The 24,463-nt window shown below is 42.5% G+C and overlaps 1 protein-coding gene across 1 annotated transcript in view; it reads right to left on the reverse strand.

The window, feature by feature from the left end:
- Positions 1 to 24,463, reverse strand: part of LOC122700722 (fibrillin-1-like) — an 88,622-nt gene that overhangs the window by 28,296 nt on the left and 35,863 nt on the right. The window contains exons 34-46 of the mRNA XM_043913792.1: positions 24,192 to 24,338; positions 23,235 to 23,390; positions 22,999 to 23,118; positions 21,210 to 21,356; positions 20,253 to 20,408; positions 20,017 to 20,136; positions 18,230 to 18,376; positions 8,359 to 8,514; positions 8,116 to 8,235; positions 6,339 to 6,485; positions 3,086 to 3,235; positions 1,403 to 1,549; positions 200 to 288 (exon numbers count right to left, since the gene is read on the reverse strand). Of these exons, the coding sequence (XP_043769727.1) occupies positions 200 to 288; positions 1,403 to 1,549; positions 3,086 to 3,235; positions 6,339 to 6,485; positions 8,116 to 8,235; positions 8,359 to 8,514; positions 18,230 to 18,376; positions 20,017 to 20,136; positions 20,253 to 20,408; positions 21,210 to 21,356; positions 22,999 to 23,118; positions 23,235 to 23,390; positions 24,192 to 24,338 (1,802 nt within the window). The remainder of the gene's footprint in view (positions 1 to 199; positions 289 to 1,402; positions 1,550 to 3,085; positions 3,236 to 6,338; positions 6,486 to 8,115; positions 8,236 to 8,358; positions 8,515 to 18,229; positions 18,377 to 20,016; positions 20,137 to 20,252; positions 20,409 to 21,209; positions 21,357 to 22,998; positions 23,119 to 23,234; positions 23,391 to 24,191; positions 24,339 to 24,463) is intronic.

A 24,463-nucleotide genomic window follows, 5' to 3' on the forward strand; every position in this document is an offset into this window, starting at 1 on the left:
TGTTGATGATGGAAGAGTATTATGGAACCATCATGTCAGATCTCAGCAGCTTACATCCAGATTGCTACAAAGAGAGAAAAAACATCTATCTGGTCTAGGCCACGATTATTTTTGTCTTTGTAAAAGCTGCAGGACAACATCCTACCTAAGTGCCTTCTGGGAAAAACCTCGAAAACTAGGAACCTTCAAAAATACTTACATATTTAGGCTCCACTGCTGCTCCCACATGGCATAACTGGACCTGCTTGTTGTCGGGTACCACATCATCTTTACACTTGAAGGGAATCCCTCAGGAGAAAACAGAAGCAACCAAATCAAACTTAACCCCAGCAAGTCTGCGTTCATCATCCCCTGCTTGAAATCCATCCATTGCCATGTTATACAATACAACCGTGGAAATGAACAAACTATAGCTACACACTACAGCAGTGATTCTGAGAAGCATGATAGCAAGTGAAGAAAGCAGGTCAGAAAAGACTATACATAATACAATACCATTTTTACAAAGCTCCAAAGCAAACCATACTAAACAAGGAATGTTTAGTGGGGGAATATTTTAAGTACAGGAATTAGAAACAAAGTTCCAAGTGGGCCTCTCTTCAGAGGAGTCAGGGATATGTATTGGCATTGATGATGTTCTAGTTCTCATGTTGCTAAGGACTTAAGATATACTCATTTTATTATTATATCCCTTTGCCTCCATATAAGTTATCTATACTTTTAACACAACAAATAGTCCATAACTTAAAAAATTTTAAACCTTTCAAAGTTCCCCATGGTTCTCAGCAAAAAGACTACAAAATTCTTTACACAGCACACAAGTCCTATAGAAGCTGACCTCTGCCCACATCCTCAGATGAAATAAATGCCATTTTCCCATGCCCTCCTCACTTTGCATTAGCCTCAGGGCCTTTGCACATGCTATCATTTGGAGCACCATGAACTCTACTCTTAATCTAGATAATCCACACTCTTTCTTTAAGTTTCTGTTTAAATGGCACTTCACAGAGCATATTAAATATCCTACTACACAATGCACAACAAAGTGCACTGCAATTTTTCAATTGTCACATTCATTGTGGTTATTAAATAATTATGCATGTGCTCCCTTCCCTAGGCTATAAGCTCCATGAGGGTAGCTATCATGTCTATCATATCCAGGATTAAATCCTCAGGACCTAGTGAAGGGGACTGTTGAATTTATTAATTAGCACATGCTCCAAAAATAATTTATCAAATGAGTGATTAATAAATGAACAAGTGAACAGAAAATAAGAGACTATGTAGATAAAGTAAAAAAAAAAAAAAAAAAAAAGAGGAGAATCCAGAGAATGAGAAAAAGTGAGAATTCTACAAAGCAAGACACAGATTCCATTGCCAAGATATGTAAGGAGATTATTACTTTGGCAGCTGAAGTTGCCGTGTTTCCAGGAGTCATCTGGATTGGGATGAAAACCTACAATGCAGCCACAGCTGTAGGAGCCCGGGGTGTTGGTACAGACAGAATTTGGGCCGCATCGTGAGGGATCCTGAAGGCACTCATCAATATCTGCAAAAAACTCCAAGATATCAAGCAGTGCAGAGAAGTTAGGAGATACTGGCACCTGTCAAGGCACTCATCGACATCTGTGGAGTAGAGACCAAGCCAACAAAAATCACTCTTCCCCTTTCAAAGCAGAGGGAGCACATGTGCTCAATTCTTCAGTTTGACTCTTTGCAACCCTGTGGACTGTAGCCCACCAGGCTCCTCTGTCCACGGGATTCTCTAGGGAAGAAGGCTGGAGTGGGTTGCCATGTTCTCCTCCAGGGGATCTTCCCCACCCAGGGATGGAACCCATGTCACCTGCACCTCCTCCTGCATTGCAGGCAGATTCTTTACCACTGAGCCACCAGGGAAGCCCCTCAAAGCAAAGAGTTCTTGCTAAAACATAACAGCCCAACCAGGGACTACATTTCCCAGAATCCTCTGCAGCTAGATGGATCATATGACTAGCTTTCATTTATGAGATGTGAAGGAGTATGACATGTAACTTCTGGGCCAAGGGGTTAAGAAGTCGCTGTACCTTTTTTCTTTTTCCCCACCACTGACTGTAACTAGGAATTTCTTTTTTAAATCTTTTGGCCACACACACATGGCCTATGGGACCTTAGTCCCCTAACCAAGGGTGGAACTTGCAGTCCTTGCATTGGGAGCATGGAGTCTTAACCACTGGACCACCAGAGAAGTCCCTGGAACCAGGAATTCTAATGTCTTAAGGGATAGATGAACCAAGAGATACAAAGAGACTGGTTCCCTATATCACTCCATGGAGGAAATTTGCCCCTCGGCCAAGTATATCTGTACTGAACTGGTGTGAGAGTAAGAAATTTCTATTGTGTTGAGCTAGTGGTTCTCAACTGAGGGACCTTGGGCAATATCTGGAGAAATTTTTAGTGGTCACTTGGATCCAATGGGTAGAGACCAAAGACCCTGCCAAATATCCTATAATGCACAGGTCAGCATCCCCAACATAGAACAAAGAGCTATCCAGCCCCTAAAGTCAATAGTACCAAAGTTGAGGAACCCTGGCCGTATAACCAATGTCCCTCTGAGGGTTTCTGAGCCAGCTGCCATGCTCTGAGGAAGCCCAAGCAGCCATGAGGAAAAGTCCATAAGGAAAATGAAGGGCCAGCTGAACTCCCAGCCAGAGGCCAATGCCAACTACCAGTCACGTAAGCAAGGTTATTTTGGACCTGCCAACCATGCTAGGGCCCCCAGAAAACCATATGGTCAATATCAACCCACAGAATCATGGGCAAAGACAAATGACTGGGGACTTCCCTGGTGGTCCAATAGTTAAGAATCCATCTTCCAAAACAGGGGACACAGGTTCAATCCTTGGTTGGGGAACTAAGATTTCAAATGCCATGGAGCAACTAAGCCTGCACACCCCAATGAAAGAGCCCACGTGCCACGACAAGACCCAAAGCAGCCAAATAAAGAAATACTTTTTTTAAAAGAACAAATGACTGTTGTGATAAGTCACCATGCTTCAGGGTAGCTTGACACCCACTGGGAAGTCCCCAGAATGGCTGGAAGAGTTACCTGCACACTTGAAGGCCTCAGGTTTTTCAGGGCTCCACACACCAGGTGAAAAGAACCCCGGCAAGCAGGAGCAACTGTATTTTCCTGGGATGTTGGTGCAGATAGAACTGGGACCACAAAGAGCTGAGTTCCTGGAACATTCATCCACATCTAAGCGGAAAATCAAAATGCAGAAGAATGATGAGAGTACAGTAGCAGTTCACAGTCCCATCACTGACTAAAGCCAGTCGGTTTCCCTGACTCCTTCAGGCTCACCTTCTTAAACAAATTTGTGTCACTACGAACAGAAAGCATTTAGAGACATGTGTGTGACCCATGCAAATCTTCTGATGAGGATCCCCAACAGCTCTGGACAAAATCCACACTCCTCATTAGAACATGTAAGACCCTGAAAGTCTGTTGCCAGCTGAGCTCATCTTTCCTTTTCTTTTTTTTTCTAAGATTTTTTTATGTGGACCAAGGCTTCCCTGGTGAGTCAGTGGTAAAGAATCTGCTTGCCAAAGCAGGACACATGAGTTCGATCCTTCGGTCCAGAAGATACCCTGGAGAAGGAAATGGTAAACCAACCCCGTATTCTTGCCTGGATAATCCCATGGACAGAGGAGTCTACAGTCCATGGAGCTGCAAAAGAATCAGACATGACTTAGCAACCAAACAACATTATTTTAAAGTTTTTACTGAATTTGTTACAATATTGCTTCTGTTTTATATTTTTGGATTTTGGCTGTGAAGCAAGTGGGATCTTAACTCCCCAGCCAGGGGTCAGACCTGTATCCACTGCACTGGAAGGAGAAATCTTAGCCACTGGACTGCCAGGGAAGTCTCTCATATTTTGCTTCTAATGCCTTCATAATTCATGATTCAAATTCATCGATAACCTGTAGGTCCGTGAGGCTCATTCTCTCTCACCTGTGTTCCCTCAGCCTCAAATCTGTCACTCCCCTCTTTTGTTAACGAATTTCAATTCCTTTCCAAGGAATCACTATATCCAAGTGGAGGGGTAGAGAACATGGATGTCATGAGTTCAAACCCTGGCTCTGACCCTTATAATCTGTTTCTTACTGGATGTTATTGAGTGAATTATGTCTCCCCAAAATTCATTAAGTTGAAGCCCTCCTCTCCCCCAGTGGGATGGCATTTGGATGTGGAAAACAATTAGGTTTAGAGGAGATCTTGGGTGTGGAACTCTTATGATGGGATGAATGCCCTAAAAAGAAGAGGAAGAGGGGCTTTCCTGATGGCCCAGTGGTTAAGAATCTGCCCTGCAATGCAGGGGATGCAGGTCCAGTGACTGGTCAGGGAGTTAATATCCCACGTGCCATGGAGCAGCTAAGCCCCCACACCACAACTACAGAGCATGTGTGCCACAACGAAAGGGTCCGTGAATCACAAGGAAGACCATGAGTGCCGCAATTAAGACACAGCACAGCCAAGTAAATAAATGCAACCATGTGTGAAAAAGAAATACCTGTTATACTTTTGAAAAAAAGAGGCAAAACACAAGAGCTAGCTCTCTCTCTGCCATGTGGGGACACAGCAAGAATGCAGCTGTGTATAAGGCAGAAAGCGAGCTCTCTCCAGAACCCTACCATACTGATACTTCATCTTGGACCTCCAGCCTCCAAGACTGTGAGATAATAAATCTCTGTTGGTGAAGCCCCCACCCCCAGTCTAGGGTACCTTGTTATGGCAGTCTGAGCTAATACACTGGATAAGAAAATTCTTCTCTCTGTGTCTCTGTTTCCTCATCTTTGAAATGAAAGCAATAATAGAACCCACCAATTGAGTTGTTCAGAGGATCAAATAAGATGATGAGATCAAACCAGTCAATCTTAAAGGAAATCAACCCTCAATATTCATTGGAAGGGCTGATGCTGAAACTGAAGCTCCAATACTTTGGCCACCTGATGTGAAAGGCCATCTAATCGGAAAAGACCCTGATGCTGGGAAAGATTGAGGGCAGAAGGGGGCGACAGAGGACGAGATGGTTGGATGGCATCACCAACTCAATGGACATGAGCTTGAGCAAACTACGGGACATAGTGAAAAACAGGGAAGCCTGGCGTGCTGCAGTTCACAAAGAGACAGACATGACTTAGTGACTGAACAACAACAAGTATCTTTAAATACACAGAATGGAATCTGGGACAGAGCAAATATTATAGACATATTCACTAGCTAACATAAAAAATGCACTGCAAACGTGTTGCACTTCTTTTGTGGCAGGCAATGAGGAAAATCTTTTATAGGCATCCACTTCATGAAAGCTCACAGCAGCCCTATGAATTGCAAACTAATATTTCCATTTTTTCAGAGGAGAAAACTGAGGCTTCAAAACTGTGTGAAATCACATATCTTGTGAAAAGCACAACTGCTATTTATATCCAGGTTCTGTCTGGCTCTGGTATTTTTACATGACAGCTTTCCAAACTGTCTTGAGTCTCAGACACTGGGAATTTGGGAATTAAATTGATATCTGTCCTGCACAAGCCCACCCTGAGTTGCTAGCGGTTGCAACCTGATTCAGAGGGAGCAGGGCACGGTGGTTGGTGTATGAAGTCACACAGGGAAGAGGTGAATCTTAACTCTCTTATTTCCTTTCTATTTGACCTTGGTGATTTCATCACAATGGAGGCTGTTTCCTCATCTGTAAGATGGGTATAAAATACCATTGTACCATCAGTTTGTTGGGAGGACTGAACGAACACATGTTTGGAAGAGCTTAGTGTCTTGACTGGGATCCTGCCTCCAGACCACTGCACCTACTGTTTCCTCTTCCTGGAACACCCTTCCCCAGATACCCAGCATCTCACTCCCTCAGGTCTTATATCAAAAATCAGCTTCTTAGCATGACCTCTCCCTACCATTCTATTAAAACTACAACATCACCCTCATGTATACCCTATTCACCTTTCCTTGAACTATCCCTAACACACAAGATTTTCCTGCATGCATTTTGTTGTTACCTTCCTCTCCCCACATTTCATGATAAGTTCCAGGAGAACAAGTAATTTTTACCTGTGTTACTCACTACTGTATCCTTCATCCCTAGAATAATGCTTGGCATATAGTAGGTGCTCAAGAAGTATTTGTAGAATGAATGTGTGAATGAATGAGTGACTATTGGCTTCAGCTCTACAGACAAGGGCTTTGGACTCAGCTGAGACCCACTTCAACTTCTCCCCCACCACTGCTGTCTTTGCAAACAGACTGGACTTGATTCTTCACTTACCTTCACTTGCCCTTCACTTACCTTCACATGTTTCTCCTGGTCCCTGGAAATTCTTCTTTCCACTTCTGGATTCATATCCTGTGTTGCAGACACAAGAGTAGTTTCCAAGACTGTTGTGGCAAGTCGAATGCTCTGGGCAGCTTCTGGGATTGGCACATTCATCCACATCTGGTGAGTAGAAATTAAAACCCAGGTCAAAGAAGGAGAAGTGGTGAAGATGGGACACTACTCCCCTTGACCCTCCCCAATATCCAGACTTTCCCCTTCTCCCTAACCTCACTTTAAGTTAGGCATGGTCATGAGAATACATTCTGGCCAACTGTATGCACACAAAAGGTGACAAATAGTTTCAAACCATAATGATCATAGATTGTAGAAATGACTGCCATGTTTTACTCCTCCTTGTGTCCAACCTTGGTTTGAGGCTTGTGCCATACAATGTGACATTGCCAATCATCTCTCTAATGTGTGGGGTTTGATTCTGCAGCCCTTCACTCTAGCTGGCTCTATGACTTGCACTCACCAATAAATACAGTAGAAGTATCATGGTGGCACTTCCAAACATAGACCTCAAAAAACCTATTTCTACTCATACTTTGGGTCCCTTGCCTTTGTCATATGAACTCCAGGATAGTAAGGAAAAGACAAAGTGAAAGAGACAAAGATCATCCCAGATGAGCTGCAGATATATGAGGCAGCCCAGTCAAGATTAGCAAAGCTGACACACAGCTGACCACCAACACATGAACCAGACAGTGGAGACCTAAAAACTGACCAGAGCAGAGCCCAACCTAAACTTCCAACATGTGGAGTTAAGAAATAAACAAATGGTGGTTGTTCTAGCCACTAACTTCTGGAGTCATTTGTTACTCAGCAGTAGCTAACAGCTACAAATAGATCAAAAGTGTCAGAGATGATTTCAAATATCTCTAACTCTGAGCCAAGGGAATATCACTTGAGGGCTTGATCACTCCATGCCTTGCTTATGGAATCACCCTCCCTTCAGATAATTAATAACACTGCAGCAGACTCAGGAATTGGAGCCCATATCTCTTGGTGACAGTGTTCTAGTTGCAGTGTGCAGAATAGATTTGAGAAAGCAACACTAGAAAAATGGAGAGACTAGTGAGGAGGCCACTGTAATAATGATGAAACTTAAACCAAGGATGGAAAAGAGTGGAGAGATTCAAGACATATTTAGCAGGTAGATTGCCCAAAACACAATGACTGATTTAATATGGAAGTAGAGGGAATATCAAGAATAACTCTCAGGTCTTCATTCAAATGCCTCTCAGGAAAAAATTCTGAATTTTGGATCTGAGCTCTCCACAGGACAGAGTTTATCTCAGTGCTACTGATACATGGGACCAGATTATTCTTGGTTGTGGAGAGGCTGTGATGTGCATTGGAGGATGTTTAGCAGGATCTCTAGTCTCTACCCAGAGATTAACCAGTTGATTAACACAAACTACTCACCAACATCACCAGAACAGAAAAGCAAAACTGTCTCCAGATACTGTCACATCTCCCACCAATGAGGTATAAATCAGGCTAGAGCTTGAGCCCTGAAGTATTCTCAAGGACTGCCTGAGCCACAGCTTAACTCATAGTAGACATTCAACAGGAGTTTAAGTTCAGCGTCTTCTACTTCATAGCTGTGTATCCTTGGGTTAATGACTTTACCTCTCTGAGCCTCAAGTGGATCATTAATTAGGAACATAATCTCTACCTCATAGGAACATCAGATAAAGTTCTTAATTAACCAAGTAGCTGAAAAAGAAGATCAAGTTCTCTATACCTTCACAGATGGAGTTTTTAGAAGTGAATCCAACTTTGCAGCTGCAGCGGTAGCTTCCCAAAGAGTTGGTGCACTCAGAATGCTCAGGGCAGACCCCACGGGAGAGGCATTCATTAATGTCTGAGAAGCAGTGGAGGAGAGTGATCAGACCAAAGATTAGGTGTCTAAGTTTAGCACACCACATACCCAACTCAGTAGAAGTTGTCTACCAAAGACCTAAGCCTGAGAGGCCGAGCACATTACCTGTGCAGGTAAAATGACCTGACTTTCCAGGGATCCAATTATTTCCAGTGGGAGACGAGAAACCAGTCAAACAGCTGCACTCATATATTCCTGGCAAGTTTCTGCAGACTGAGTTAGGACCACAAGGTAGGGGCCTTTGAGAACATTCATCTATATCTGGAGAGAAAGAGAGTCAGAGCTACAGACTTTCTTCATCTTGTAAAATAGTTTGTATTTTCCAAAGATAGTTGAAACAATGTCTTGCATTCCTAATGCCCTTAGTTCAACGTCCTTTCTTTGATACTCCGTCCATCAAGCAATGAGGTCTGTATTTCTTCCCCTTGAATCTGAGCATGCTTGTGACTATGGTGGTGGTGACACTGGGTCATAAAAATACCATGCTAAGTCATCACAATATCACACATTTCCACCTAGTTCTCTTCAGATGCCCATGCTGGACTCGGCTGCCATATTGTGAGGAAGCTCAACTAGCCATGAAAAAAACAGCTGTCATGGAGAAGAACTTAGACCTCCAGCTTACAACTCTGGCAGAGCTGCCAGCCAACAGCCAGCCCTGCCTTCACCTTGTGAGTGAGTCTCTTTCAAAGTGGATATTCTAGTCCTCAGTTGAGCCAACACAACTGCTACAATATGGAAGAATGTCAAGCCACCATCTTGAAACTCAGCCCAAATAGCAGATAGCCCAAATAAATAACTGCATTTTGTTTGTTGTCTGATTCTCTCACCATTGATAAAAAGTTCCAGTAGAATAAATATCTTTTTCTGTGTTAATTCTGTATCCTCCATCCTTAGAATAATGCTTGTCATATAGTAGGTGCTTAAGAAGTGTTTGTTGGGGGGGGGTGGGGGGGGGGAGGAGCCAAGATGGCGGAGAATTAGGACGGGGAGGCCACTTTCTCTCCTACAAATTCATCAAAAGAATAACTGAACGCAGAGCAAACTTCGCAAAACAACTTCTGATCACTAGCTGAGGTCATCAGGCGCCCAGAAAAGCAGCCCATTGTCTTCGAAAGGAGGTAGGACAAAATATAAAAGATAAAAAGGGAATACATGTAAATCCATGGCTGATTCATATCAATGTATGACAAAACCCACTGGAAAAAAAAAATAATAAAAAAAAAAAAGAAAAAAAAAAAAAGTGAGACAAAAGAGCTAAGGACGGAGATCCGTCCCGGGAAGGGAGTCTTAGGCGGCATTGCTTGGGGTAGGGTCCGGGCCTGAGTGCCCTGAGGACAATCAGAGGGAGCTTCTGTGAGTTGCCAACTTGAACTGTGGGAGAGCAAAAGAGAGAGAGAAAATTAACCGGCCCGAACACACTGCCGGCCGTTCGCAGAACAAAGAGACCGAGAAAGTCCAGAGAAGAGCTCGCAGGCTGCGGACCGGCCCAGCCCTGCCGGAGGCAGGAGGCAGGGGGGAGGGGAAGGTCGCGGCGAGACACAGGGCGCAGGCACCCGACCGGCGCGGGTGGGGACTGGGGCTGGGGACGCGGAGGGCAGAGGGCGCACGCACCCGACTGGCGCCAGCGGAAACTGAAACTGGGTCCGTGGAAGGGAGTGGGCGCGCCACACCTGGGTAGAGTGCGCCCACCAAGCCCCTGGCTGCCTGGACCGCTCTGACGGGGAAGGCACAGAGAGCAGGCGCAGCTTTTCGCTCCGCGCTTTTGTGGAACACCCGAGGGCTGGAACCTCGCGCAGCGCGGGGCGCGCTCCATATAGAACAGCCGGGAGCCTGAGCAGCGCAGACGGAGAAAGCAGTGTCAGCCCCTCCCCGCAGCGCCAGCCCGTCCCCGCGGGGCTCCCCACGGCGCAAGCCCCTCCCCGCAGCGCCAGCCCCTCCCCTCAGCGCCAGCCCCTCCCTGCAGCACCAGCCCCTCCTGCAGAGCGACGGAACTAGCTACCTGAATAAGAGTCCACCTCCGCCCGCCTGTGTCAGGGCGGAAATGAGGCTCTGAAGAGACCGGCAAACAGAAGCCAAATAAAAGGGAACCGCTTCAGAAGGGACTGGTGCAACAGATTAAAATCCCTGTAGAAAACACCGACTACACCAGAAGGGGCCTGTAGATATCGAGAAGTGTAAGCTGGAACGAGGAGCTATCTCAAACTGAACCGAACACCACTGACTGCAACAGCTCCAGAGAAATTCCTAGATATATTTTTACTTTTTTTTTTTTAAGTAAGAAAAAAAATATATATATATATATATTTTCTTTTTTATTTTTTCTCTTTTATTTTCCTATAAAATTCCCTATTACTCCCCCATTACTCCTTAACTTTCATTTCCATAGATTTTTACGATTTTTTTTAATTAGGAAAAAAAAAATTTTTTTTAATTTTTTTTTCTTTAATTTCTTTTTCTTTTTTTCTTATTTTTTTTCTCTTTCCTTTTTCTCCTCTATTTTCTATTTTTCTTTTTCTCTTATTTCTTTTAAAGTCCTCTAGTACTCCTCTACTACTCCTTAATTTTCATTTTCAATACACTATAACGTTACAAAAAAAAAAAGAAGAGAAGCCCTATTTTTAAACCGAAGATTATTCTCTCCCAACCTTGACTCTCTGTTTTCTACCTCAGAACACCTCTATTTCCTCCTTTCCCCTTCTCTTCCCAATCCAATTCTGTGAATCTTTGTGGGTGTCTGGGCTACGGAGAACACTCTGGGAACAGACAGCTGCGTAGATCTGTCTCTCTCCTCTTGAGTCCCCCTTTTTCTCCTCCTGCTCATCTCTATCTCCCTCCTCCCTCTCCTCTTCTTCATGTAACTCTGTGAACCTCTCTGGGTGACCCTAACGGGGGGAGAATCTTTTCGCCATTAACCTAGAAGTTTTCTTATCAGTGCTGTATAGTTGGAGAAGTCCTGAGACTACAGGAAGAATAAAACTGAAATCCAGAGGCAGGAGACTTAAGCCCAAAACCTGAGAACACCAGAAAACTCCTGACTACATGGAACTTTAAGTAATAAGTGACCGTCCAAAAGCCTCCATACCTACACTGAAACCAACCACCACCCAAGAGCCAATAAGTTTTAGAGCAAGACATACCACGCAAGTTCTCCAGCAATGCAGGAACATAGCCCTGAACGTCAGCATACAGGCTGCCCAAGGTCACACCTAACACATAGACCCATCTCAAAACTCATTACTGGGCACTCCATTGCTCTCCAAAGAGAAGAAATCAAGTTCCACGCACCAGAACACTGACGCAAGCTTCCCTAACCAGGAAACCTTGACAAGCCAATCGTCTAACCCCACCCACTGGGTAAATCCTCCACAATAAAAAGGAACCACAGACCTCCAGAATACAGAAAGCCCACTCCAGACACAGCAATCTAAACAAGATGAAAAGGCAGAGAAATACCCAACAGGTAAAGGAACATGAAAAATGCCCACCAAGTCAAACAAAAGAGGAGGAGATAGGGAATCTACCTGAAAAAGAATTTAGAATAATGATACTAAAAATGATCCAAGATCTTGAAAACAAAATGGAGTTACAGATAAATAGCCTGGAGACAAAGATTGAAAAGATGCAAGAAATGTTTAATAAAGACCTAGCAGAAATAAAAAAGAGTCAATTAAAAATGAATAATGCAATGAGTGAGATCAAAAACACTTTGGAGGGAACCAAGAGTAGAATAACGGAGGCAGAAGATAGGATAAGTGAGGTAGAAGATAAAATGGTGGAAATAAATGAAGCAGAGAGGAAAAAAGAAAAAAGGATCAAAAGAAATGAGGACAACCTCAGGGACCTCTGGGACAATGTGAAACGCCCCAACATTCGAATCATAGGAGTCCCAGAAGAAGAAGACAAAAAGAAAGGCCATGAGAAAATACTCGAGGAGATAATAGCTGAAAACTTCTCTAAAATTGGGAAGGAAATAGCCACCCAAGTCCAAGAAACCCAGAGAGTCCCAAACAGGATAAACCCAAGGCAAAACACCCCAAGACACATATTAATCAAATTAACAAAGATCAAACACAAAGAACAAATACTAAAAGCAGCAAGGGAGAAACAACAAATAACACACAAAGGGATTCCCATAAGGATAACAGCTGATCTATCAATAGAAACCCTCCAGGCCAGAAGGGAATGGCAGGACGTACTGAAAGTAATGAAAGAGAATAACCTACAACCTAGATTACTGTATCCAGCAAGGATCTCATTCAGATATGAAGGAGAATTCAAAAGCTTTACAGACAAGCAAAAGCTGAGAGAATTCAGCACCACCAAACCAGCTCTTCAACAAATGCTAAAGGATCTTCTCTAGACAGGAAATGCAGAAAGGTTGTATAAACGTGAACCCAAAACAACAAAGTAAATGGTAACGGGACCACACCTATCAATAATTACCTTAAATGTAAATGGGTTGAATGCCCCAACCAAAAGACAAAGATTGGCTGAATGGATACAAAAACAAGACCCCTATATATGCTGTCTACAAGAGACCCACCTCAAAACAAGAGACACATACAGACTAAAAGTGAAGGGCTGGAAAAAAATATTTCATGCAAACGGAGAACAAAAGAAAGCAGGAGTCGCAATACTCATGTCAGATAAAATAGACTTTCAAATAAAGGATGTGAAAAGAGACAAAGAAGGACACTACATAATGATCAAAGGATCAATCCAAGAAGAAGATATAACAATTATAAATATATATGCACCCAACATAGGAGCACTGCAATATGTACAGCAAACACTAACGAGTATGAAAGAGGAAATTAATAGTAACACAATAATAGTGGGAGACTTTAATACCCCACTCACAACTATGGATAGATCAACTAAACAGAAAATTAACAAGGAAACACAAACCTTAAATGACACAATGGACCAGCTAGACCTAATTGATATCTATAGGACATTTCACCCCAAAACAATCAACTTCACCTTTTTCTCAAGTGCACACGGAACCTTCTCCAGAATAGATCACATCCTGGGCCATAAATCTGGTCTTGGAAAATTCAAAAAAATTGAAATCATTCCAGTCATCTCTTCTGACCACAGTGCAGTAAGATTAGATCTCAATTACAGGAAAACAATTGTTTAAAATTCAAACATATGGAGGCTAAATAACACGCTTCTGAATGACCAACAAATCATAGAAGAAATCAAAAAAGAAATCAAAATATGTATAGAAATGAATGAAAATGAAAACACAACAACCCAAAACCTATGGGACACTGTAAAAGCGGTGCTAAGGGGAAGGTTCATAGCATTACAGGCTTACATCAAGAAACAAGAAAAAAACGAAATAAATAACCTAACTCTACACCTAAAGCAATTAGAGAAGGAAGAAATGAAGAACCCCAGGGTTAGCAGAAGGAAAGAAATCTTAAAAATCAGGGCAGAAATAAATGCGAAAGAAACTAAAGAGACCATAGCAAAAATCAACAAAGCTAAAAGATGGTTTTTTGAAAAAATAAACAAAATTGACAAACCATTAGCAAGACTCATTAAGAAACAAAGAGAGAAGAACCAAATTAACAAAATTAGAAATGAAAATGGAGAGATCACAACAGACAACACTGAAATACAAAGGATCATAAGAGACTACTACCAGCAGCTCTATGCCAATAAAATGGACAACTTGGAAGAAATGGACAAATTCTTAGAAAAGTATAACTTTCCAAAACAGAACCAGGAAGAAATAGAAGATCTTAACAGAGCCATCACAAGCAAGGAAATCGAAACTGTAATCAGAAATCTTCCAGCAAACAAAAGCCCAGGACCAGATGGCTTCACAGCTGAATTCTACCAAAAATTTAGAGAAGAGCTAACACCTATCTTACTCAAACTCTTCCAGAAAATTGCAGAGGAAGGCAAACTGTCAAACGCATTCTATGAGGCCACCATCACCCTAATTCCAAAACCAGACAAAGATGCCACAAAAAAAGAAAACTACAGGCCAATATCACTGATGAACATAGATGCAAAAATCCTTAACAAAATTCTAGCAAACAGAATCCAACAACATATTAAAAAAATTATACACCATGACCAAGTGGGCTTTATCCCAGGAATGCAAGGATTCTTTAATATTTGCAAATCAATCAATGTAATACACCACATTAACAAATTGAAAGATAAAAACCATATGATTATCTCAATAGATGCAGAGAAAGCCCTTGACAAAATTCAACACTCATTTATGATTAAAACTCTCCAAAAAGCAGGAATAGAAGGAATACACCTCAACATAATAAAAGCTATATATGAGAAACCCACAGCAAGCATCACCCTCAATGGTGAAAAATTGAAATCATTTCCTCTGAAATCAGGAACAAGACAAGGGTGCCCACACTCACCACTACTATTCAACATAGTGTTGGAAGTTTTGGCCACAGCAATCAGAGCAGAAAAAGAAGTAAAAGGAATCCAGATAGGAAAAGAAGAAGTGAAACTCTCGCTGTTTGCAGATGACATGATCCTCTACACAGAAAACCCTAAAGACTGTACCAGAAAATTACTAGAGCTAATCAATGAATATAGTAAAGTTGCAGGATATAAAATTAACACACAGAAATCCCTTGCATTCCTATATACTAACAATGAAAAAATAGAAAGAGAAATTAAGGAAACAATGCCATTCACCATTGCAACAAAAAGAATAAAATACTTAGGAATATATCTATCTAAAGAAACAAAAGACCTATACATAGAAAACTATAAAACACTGATGAGTGCAAAAGCTTTTAAGTTTCATTAGGTCCCATTTGTTTAGTTTTGCTTTTATTTCCAATATTCTGGGAGGTGGGTCATAGAGGATCTTGCTGTGATTTATGTCGGAGAGTGTTTTGCCTATGTTCTCCTCTAGGAGTTTTATAGTTTCTGGTCTTACATTTAGATCTTTAATCCATTTTGAGTTTATGTTTGTGTATGGTGTTAGAAAGTGTTCTAGTTTCATTCTTTTACAAGTGGTTGACGAGTGTTCCCAGCACCACTTGTTAAAGAGGTTGTCTTTTTTCCATTGTATATCCTTGCCTCCTTTGTCAAAGATAAGGTGTCCATAGGTTCGTGGATTTATCTCTGGGCTTTCTATTCTGTTCCATTGATCTATATTTCTGTCTTTGTGCCAGTACCATACTGTCTTGATGACTGTGGCTTTGTAGTAGAGTCTGAAGTCAGGCAGGTTGATTCCTCCAGTTCCATTCTTCTTTCTCAAGATTATTTTGGCTATTCGAGGTTTTTTGTATTTCCATACAAATTGTGAAATTCTTTGGTCTAGTTCTGTGAAAAATACCGTTGGTAGCTTGATAGGGATTGCATTGAATCTATAGACTGCTTTGGGTAGAATAGCCATTTTGACAATATTGATTCTTCCAATCCATGAACACGGTATGTTTCTCCATCTGTTTGTGTCCTCTTTGATTTCTTTCATCAGTGTTTTATAGTTTTCTATGTATAGGTCCTTTGTTTCTTTAGGTAGATATACTCCTAAGTATTTTATTCTTTTTGTTGCAATGGTGAATGGTATTGTTTCCTTAATTTCTCTTTCTGTTTTTTCATTGTTAGTATATAGGAATGCAAGGGATTTCTGTGTGTTAATTTTATATCCTGCAACTTTACTATATTCACTGATTAGCTCTAGTAATTTTCTGGTAGAGTCTTTAGGGTTTTCTATATAGAGGATCATGTCATCTGCAAACAGTGAGAGTTTTACTTCTTCTTTTCCTATCTGGATTCCTTTTACTTCTTTTTCTGCTCTGATTGCTGTGGCCAGAACTTCCAACACTATGTTGAATAGTAGTGGTGAGAGTGGGCACCCTTGTCTTGTTCCTGATTTCAGGGGAAATGCCTTCAATTTTTCACCATTGAGGGTGATGCTTGCTGTGGGTTTGTCATATATAGCTTTTATTATGTTGAGGTGTGTTCCTTCTATTCCTGCTTTTTGGAGAGTTTTAATCATAAATGAGTGTTGAATTTTGTCAAAGGCTTTCTCTGCATCTATTGAGATAATCATATGGTTTTTATCTTTCAATTTGTTAATGTGGTGTATTACATTGATTGATTTGCAAATATTAAAGAATCCTTGCATTCCTGGGATAAAGCCCACGTGGTCATGGTGTATGATTTTTTTAATATGTTGTTGGATTCTGTTTGCTAGAATTTTGTTAAGGATTTTTGCATCTATGTTCATCAGTGATATTGGCCTGTAGTTTTCTTTTTTTATGGCATCTTTGTCTGGTTTGGAATTAGGGTGATGGTGGCCTCATAGAATGAGTTTGGAAGCTTACCTTCCTCTGCAATTTTCTGGAGGAGTTTGAGTAAGATAGGTGTTAGCTCTTCTCTAAATTTTTGGTAGAATTCAGCTGTGAAGCCATCTGGTCCTGGGCTTTTGTTTGCTGGAAGATTTCTGATGACAGTTTCGATTTCCTTGCTTGTGATGGGTCTGTTAAGATCTTCTATTTCTTCCTGGTTCTGTTTTGGAAAGTTATACTTTTCTAAGAATTTGTCCATTTCATCCAAGTTGTCCATTTTATTGGCATAGAGCTGCTGGTAGTAGTCTCTTATGATCCTTTGTATTTCAGTGTTGTCTGTTGTGATCTCTCCATTTTCATTTCTAATTTTGTTAATTTGGTTTTTCTCTCTTTGTTTCTTAATGAGTCTTGCTAATGGTTTGTCAAACTATAAGCAAGGTGAAAAGACAGCCCTCAGATTGGGAGAAAATAATAGCAAATGAAGAAACAGACAAAGGATTAATCTCAAAAATATACAAGCAACTCCTGCAGCTCAATTCCAGAAAAATAAATGACCCAATCAAAAAATGGGCCAAAGAACTAAACAGACATTTCTCCAAAGAAGACATACAGATGGCTAACAAACATGTGAAAAGATGCTCAACATCACTCATTATCAGAGAAATGCAAATCAAAACCACAATGAGGTACCATTACACGCCAGTCAGGATGGCTGCTATCCAAAAGTCTACAAGCAATAAATGCTGGAGAGGGTGTGGAGAAAAGGGAACCCTCTTACACTGTTGGTGGGAATGCAAACTAGTACAGCCGCTATGGAAAACAGTGTGGAGATTTCTTAAAAAACTGGAAATAGAACTGCCATATGACTCAGCAATCCCACTTCTGGGCATACACACTGAGGAAACCAGATCTGAAAGAGACACATGCACCCCAATGTTCATCGCAGCACTGTTTATAATAGCCAGGACATGGAAGCAACCTAGATGCCCATCAGCAGATGAATGGATAAGGAAGCTGTGGTACATATACACCATGGAATATTACTCAGCCATTAAAAAGAATTCATTTCAACCAGTCCTAATGAGATGGATGAAACTGGAGCCCCTTATACAGAGTGAAGTAAGCCAGAAAGATAAAGAACATTACAGCATACTAACACATATATATGGAATTTAGAAAGATGGTAATGATAACCCTATATGCAAAACAGAAAAAGAGACACAGAAATGCAGAACAGACTTTTCAACTCTGTGGGAGAAGGTGAGGGTGGGATGTTTCGAAAGAACAGCATGTATACTATCTATGGTGAAACAGATCACCAGCCCAGGTGGGATGCATGAGACAAGTGCTTGGGCCTGGTGCACTGGGAAGACCCAGAGGAATCGGGTGGAGGGGGAGGTGGGAGGGGGGATCGGGATGGGGAATACGTGTAAATCTATGGCTGATTCATGTCAATGTATGACAAAACCCACTGAAATGTTGTGAAGTAATTAGCCTCCAACTAAAAAAAAGAAAAAAAAAACTGTTTGTTGAATGAATGCATGAATGAATCAATTCCTATGGCTCCAACTTTGCATATGAGGGCCTTGAACTCAACTGAGATCCACCTCAACTTCTCCCCATCACTTCTGTCTTTTAAAAACATTGGACTTGATTCCCCGGAAGACACCTGAAAATACCTTCACACGTCTCTCCTGGTCCCTGGAAACTTTTCCTTCCACTTCTGGATTGATAACCGGGCTTGCAGACACAAGAGTAGTTTCCAAGACTGTTATGGCAAGTCGAATGCTCTGGGCAACTTTTGGAATTGGCACATTCATCCACATCTGGTAAGTAGAAATAAAAGTCGGGTCAAGGTAGAAAAAGCAGTGAGAACAGAACACTGCAAACAAGAGATTCACCCCACTTTGCTCCACCAGAGGCCTGCCCAATATCCAGACTTTCTCACTCTTTCTAAGTTCCCTTGCAAATAGGCATGACATGAGAATCAATTCTGGCTGATTGTATGCAAGCAAAAGGCTGGCATTCGTTTCAAACTGTAATGCTTATAGATTGCAGAAATGGTTGTCATCCTTTACTCCTCCCTGTGTCCGCACATTGGGATGACGTTTGTGCTACACGATGTGACCTTACCACTCCTCTCTTTAAGATGTGGACTTTGGGTCAGCAGCCCTTGACTCTAGCTGGCTCTGTGACTTGCACTGTACAATTAAAATGGCAGAGGCAATGTGGTGTCACTTCCAAACTTAGACCTCAAGAAACCTATTTGTTTCTGCTCGTACACTGGGCCCCTTACCTCTGCCATTTGAACAAACCCCAGGCTAATAAGAAAAATACAAAGTGAAAGAGAGATGGATCATCCCAGATGAGTCCCAGATAGGAAAGACAGCCCAGGCAAGACTGCCAAAGCTGACACACAGCTGACCACAGACACATGAACAAGCCCAGTGGAGACCAGAACTGAGCAGCAGGGTCGAACCTAAGGTGCCAACACAGGGAATCAAGAGATAAACAATTGTGGTTGTTTTAGCCACTAACTTTTGGGGTGATTTATTACTCAGCAATGGCTAAATGCTACAAATAGATCAGAAATGTCAGAGATGACTTCAAATATCTCTAACTACAAGATGACATATCCAAGAGGATCACTCCATGCCTTCCTTGGTGGAGCCATCCTCACTATAAATAAATAATAGTGTTGTGCAGACTCAGGAAAACGGAGCCGTTATCTCTTGGTGAGAGTATTACATACTGGCTGCAGTGTAAATGATAGATTTGAGGGAGCACCATTAAAAAGAGTGAGAAGACTGCTGCAATAATGTTGAAACCTAAAACAAGGATGGAAAAGAGTGGAGAGACTCAAGACACATTTGCAGGTAGATTGCCCAATGACATGACGAATCATTTAATATGGAAAGGGGGCAAGGATCAAGAATCCCTCTCAGGTCTTATACCCTTTAGGGCAAAGTTCGAATGTTTGGGTCTGAGATCTCCCTGGGAAAGAGCGTCTCTATCTCAGTACTATTTACATTTGGGGTCGAGCCTTCTTGCTTGTGGGCAGGTTATTCTGTGCATTGGAGGATGTCTAGCAAGATCTCTGGTCTCTACCCACCAGTGGACTGTTACACAAACCAACCCACCACCACCACCAGTTTGGACAAAAGAGTCTCCAGACATTGTAAATATCACCCCCGCCCCAAGCAGAGCATAAATCAGGCTAGGGACTGAATCCTCCAGTACTCTCAAATACTGCTTGACCCACAGCTTCACTCATAGCACACCCTCAACAAGGGTTCCAATCCATGTTTTTCTACTTACTAGCTGTGCATCCTTGAGCTAGACACTTTACATTTCTGGGCCTTATTTGGATCATTCCTATAATGAAGATCAAAATCTCTAGCTCATAGCATCATCAAATAAAGTTCTTAATTCATCGAGTAGCTAAAAGAGATCCGGTTCTCTGTACCTTCGCAGATGGAGTTTTTAGAGGTGAATCCAACTTTGCAGCTGCAACGGTAGCTTCCCAAAGAGTTGGTGCACTCAGAATGCTCAGGGCAGACCCCACGGGAGAGGCATTCATTAATATCTGAGGAGCAGTGGAGGAGAGTGAGCAGACCAACGATTAGGTGTCTCAGTTTAGCACAGCATGTACTCAACTCAATACGAGTAGTCTACAAACGCCTGAGAGTCTGAGCTCATTACCTTTACAGGTGAAATTTCCCGGCTTTCCAGGGATCCATTTATTTCCGGTGGGAGAAGAGAAACCAGTCAAACAGCTGCACTCATACTTTCCTGGCAGGTTTCTGCAGACTGAGTTAGGACCACAAGGTGGGGGCTTTTGAGAACATTCATCTATATCTGGAGAGAAAGAGAGTCACAGTTACAGATGTTCTTCAAATCCAGCTGGGATCTTCCAAAGATGGTTGAAACAATGTCTTCTATTCCATATGCCCTTAACTCAATGTCTTTTCTTGGGTACTTCTTCCATCAAGCAGGGTCTATATTCCCTCCTCTGGAATCTGAGCATGTTTGTGACCTGGCAGTGCTGACACTCAGTAATAAAATGACTGTGCTAAGTCATAAAAATCTCACACACTTTCACCTTGTTCTTTTGGAATGCTCATGTTGGACTCAGCCACCATACTGTGAGGAAGCTCAGAGAGCTGTGATCAAACAGCCCGTGTGGAGAACAACTAAGACCTCCATCCCACAGCTTCATTCAGCACCAGATTCTCCTTGTGAGAGATCCCCCTTTAAAGTGGATCTTCTAGCCCCCAGTTGAACCAGCTCAACTGACACTTTGTGGAACAAAGTTAAGTCATCCTCACCAAAGTCAGCCTGAATAGCAGATGCATTCACGTATGTTGCTTATTATCTGTTTCTCCCCACCCTCAACAAGAAGTTTCAGGAGAACAAACATTTTTGCCTGTGTTACTCACTGCAGTATCCTCCATCCCTTGAAGAGTGCTGTTCTATATAATAGGTGCTCAAGAAGTGTTTGTTGAATGAATGCATGAATGGATGAATGACTACTGGCTTCAGTTCTGCAGACAAGACTTTGAACTCAGCTGAGACCTACCTCAACTTTGAACTCTTCCTCCAGCACTGCTGTCTTTCCAAAGAGATTGGACATGATTCCCAGAAGACCCCTGCACCTACCTTGACACGTCTCCCCTGGTCCCTGGAAACTCTTCTTTCCACTTCTGGATACATATCCTGGGTTGCAGACGCAAGAGTAGCTTCCAAGACTGTTATGGCAAGTCGAATGCTCTGGGCAACTTTTGGAATTGGCACATTCATCCACATCTGGTAAGTAGAAATAAAAGCCCGGGTCAAGGTAGAAGAAGCAGTGAGAACACAACACTGCAAACAAGAGATTCACCCCACTTTGCGCCACCAGCTGCCCGCCCAATATCCAGACTTTCTCATTCTTCCTAAGTTCCCTTGCAAATAGGCATGACATGAGAATCAATTCTGGCCGATTGTATGCAAGCAAAAGGCTCGTATTCATTTCAAACTGTAATGATTATAGATTGCAGAAATTTGTCGCCCTTTATTCCTCCCTGTGTCCGCAGCTTGGGATGAGGTTTGTCCTACACGATGTCACCTTACCACTCCTCTCTTTAAGATGTGGACTTTGGGTCAGCAGCCCTTGACTCTAGCTGGCTCTGTGACTTGCACTGTACAATTAAAATGGCAGAGGCAATGTGGTGTCACTTCCAAACTTAGACCTCAAGAAACCTATTTGTTTCTGCTCGTACACTGGGCCCCTTGCCTCTGCCATTTAAACAAACCCCAGGCTAATAAGAAAAATACAAAGTGAAAGAGAGATGGATCATCCCAGATGAGTCCCAGATAGGAAAGACAGCCCAGGCAAGACTGCCAAAGCTGACACACAGCTGACCACAGACACATGAACAAGCCCAGTGGAGACCAGAAGAACTGAGCAGCAGGGTCGAACCTAAGGTGCCAACACAGGGAATCAAGAGATAAACCATTGTGGTTGTTTTAGCCACTAACTTTTGGGGTGATTTTTCACTCAGCAATAGCTAATTGCTACAAATAGATCAGAAATGTCAGAGATGACTTCAAATATCTCTAACTTCAAGATGACATATCCAAGAGGATCACTCCATGCCTTCCTTGGTGGAGCCATCCTCACTATAAATAAATAATAGTGTTGTGCAGACTCAGGAAAACGGAGCCGTTATCTCTTGGTGAGAGTATTACATACTGGCTGCAGTGTAAATGATAGATTTGAGGGAGCACCATTAAAAAGAGTGAGAAGACTGCTGCAATAATGTTGAAACCTAAAACAAGGATGGAAAAGAGTGGAGAGACTCAAGACACATTTGCAGGTAGATTGCCCAATGACATGACGAATCATTTAATATGGAAAGGGGGCAAGGATCAAGAATCCCTCTCAGGTCTTATACCCTTTAGGGCAAAGTTCGAATGTTTGGGTCTGAGATCTCCCTGGGAAAGAGCGTCTCTATCTCAGTACTATTTACATTTGGGGTCGAGCCTTCTTGCTTGTGGGCAGGTTATTCTGTGCATTGGAGGATGTCTAGCAAGATCTCTGGTCTCTACCCACCAGTGGACTGTTACACAAACCAACCCACCACCACCACCAGTTTGGACAAAAGAGTCTCCAGACATTGTAAATATCACCCCCGCCCCAAGCAGAGCATAAATCAGGCTAGGGACTGAATCCTCCAGTACTCTCAAATACTGCTTGACCCACAGCTTCACTCATAGCACACCCTCAACAAGGGTTCCAATCCATGTTTTTCTACTTACTAGCTGTGCATCCTTGAGCTAGACACTTTACATTTCTGGGCCTTATTTGGATCATTCCTATAATGAAGATCAAAATCTCTAGCTCATAGCATCATCAAATAAAGTTCTTAATTCATCGAGTAGCTAAAAGAGATCCGGTTCTCTGTACCTTCGCAGATGGAGTTTTTAGAGGTGAATCCAACTTTGCAGCTGCAACGGTAGCTTCCCAAAGAGTTGGTGCACTCAGAATGCTCAGGGCAGACCCCACGGGAGAGGCATTCATTAATGTCTGATGAGCAGTGGAGGAGAGTGAGCAGACCAACGATTAGGTGTCTCAGTTTAGCACAGCATGTACTCAACTCAATACGAGTAGTCTACAAACGCCTGAGAGTCTGAGCTCATTACCTTTACAGGTGAAATTTCCCGGCTTTCCAGGGATCCAGTTATTTCCGGTGGGAGAAGAGAAACCAGTCAGACAGCTGCACTCATACTTTCCTGGCAGGTTTCTGCAGACTGAGTTAGGACCACAAGGTGGGGGCTTTTGAGAACATTCATCTATATCTGGAGAGAAAGAGAGTCACAGTTACAGATGTTCTTCAAATCCAGCTGGGATCTTCCAAAGATGGTTGAAACAATGTCTTCTATTCCATATGCCCTTAACTCAATGTCTTTTCTTGGGTACTTCTTCCATCAAGCAGGGTCTATATTCCCTCCTCTGGAATCTGAGCATGTTTGTGACCTGGCAGTGCTGACACTCAGTAATAAAATGACTGTGCTAAGTCATAAAAATCTCAGGCACTTTCACCTTGTTCTTTTGGAATGCTCATGTTGGACTCAGCCACCATACTGTGAGGAAGCTCAGAGAGCTGTGATCAAACAGCCCGTGTGGAGAACAACTAAGACCTCCATCCCACAGCTTCATTCAGCACCAGATTCTCCTTGTGAGAGATCCCCCTTTAAAGTGGATCTTCTAGCCCCCAGTTGAACCAGCTCAACTGACACTTTGTGGAACAAAGTCAAGTCATCCTCACCAAAGTCAGCCTGAATAGCAGATGCATTCACGTATGTTGCTTATTATCTGTTTCTCCCCACCCTCAACAAGAAGTTTCAGGAGAACAAACATTTTTGCCTGTGTTACTCACTGCAGTATCCTCCATCCCTCGAATAGTGCTTTTCTATATAATAGGTGCTCAAGAACTCTTTGTTGAAAGAATGCATGAATGGATGAGTGACTTTTGGCTTCAGGTCTGCAGACAAGACTTTGAACGCAGCTGAGACCTACCTCAACTTCGAACTCTTCCTCCAGCACTGCTGTCTTTCCAAAGAGATTGGACATGATTCCCAGAAGACCCCTGCACCTACCTTGACACGTCTCCCCTGGTCCCTGGAAACTCTTCTTTCCACTTCTGGATACATATCCTGGGTTGCAGACGCAAGAGTAGCTTCCAAGACTGTTATGGCAAGTCGAATGCTCTGGGCAACTTTTGGAATTGGCACATTCATCCACATCTGGTAAGTAGAAATAAAAGCCCGGGTCAAGGTAGAAGAAGCAGTGAGAACACAACACTGCAAACAAGAGATTCACCCCACTTTGCGCCACCAGCTGCCCGCCCAATATCCAGACTTTCTCATTC

The sequence above is a fragment of the Cervus elaphus genome, chromosome 9 (genome assembly GCF_910594005.1).
Source record: "Cervus elaphus chromosome 9, mCerEla1.1, whole genome shotgun sequence".
Classification (NCBI taxonomy): domain Eukaryota; kingdom Metazoa; phylum Chordata; class Mammalia; order Artiodactyla; family Cervidae; genus Cervus; species Cervus elaphus.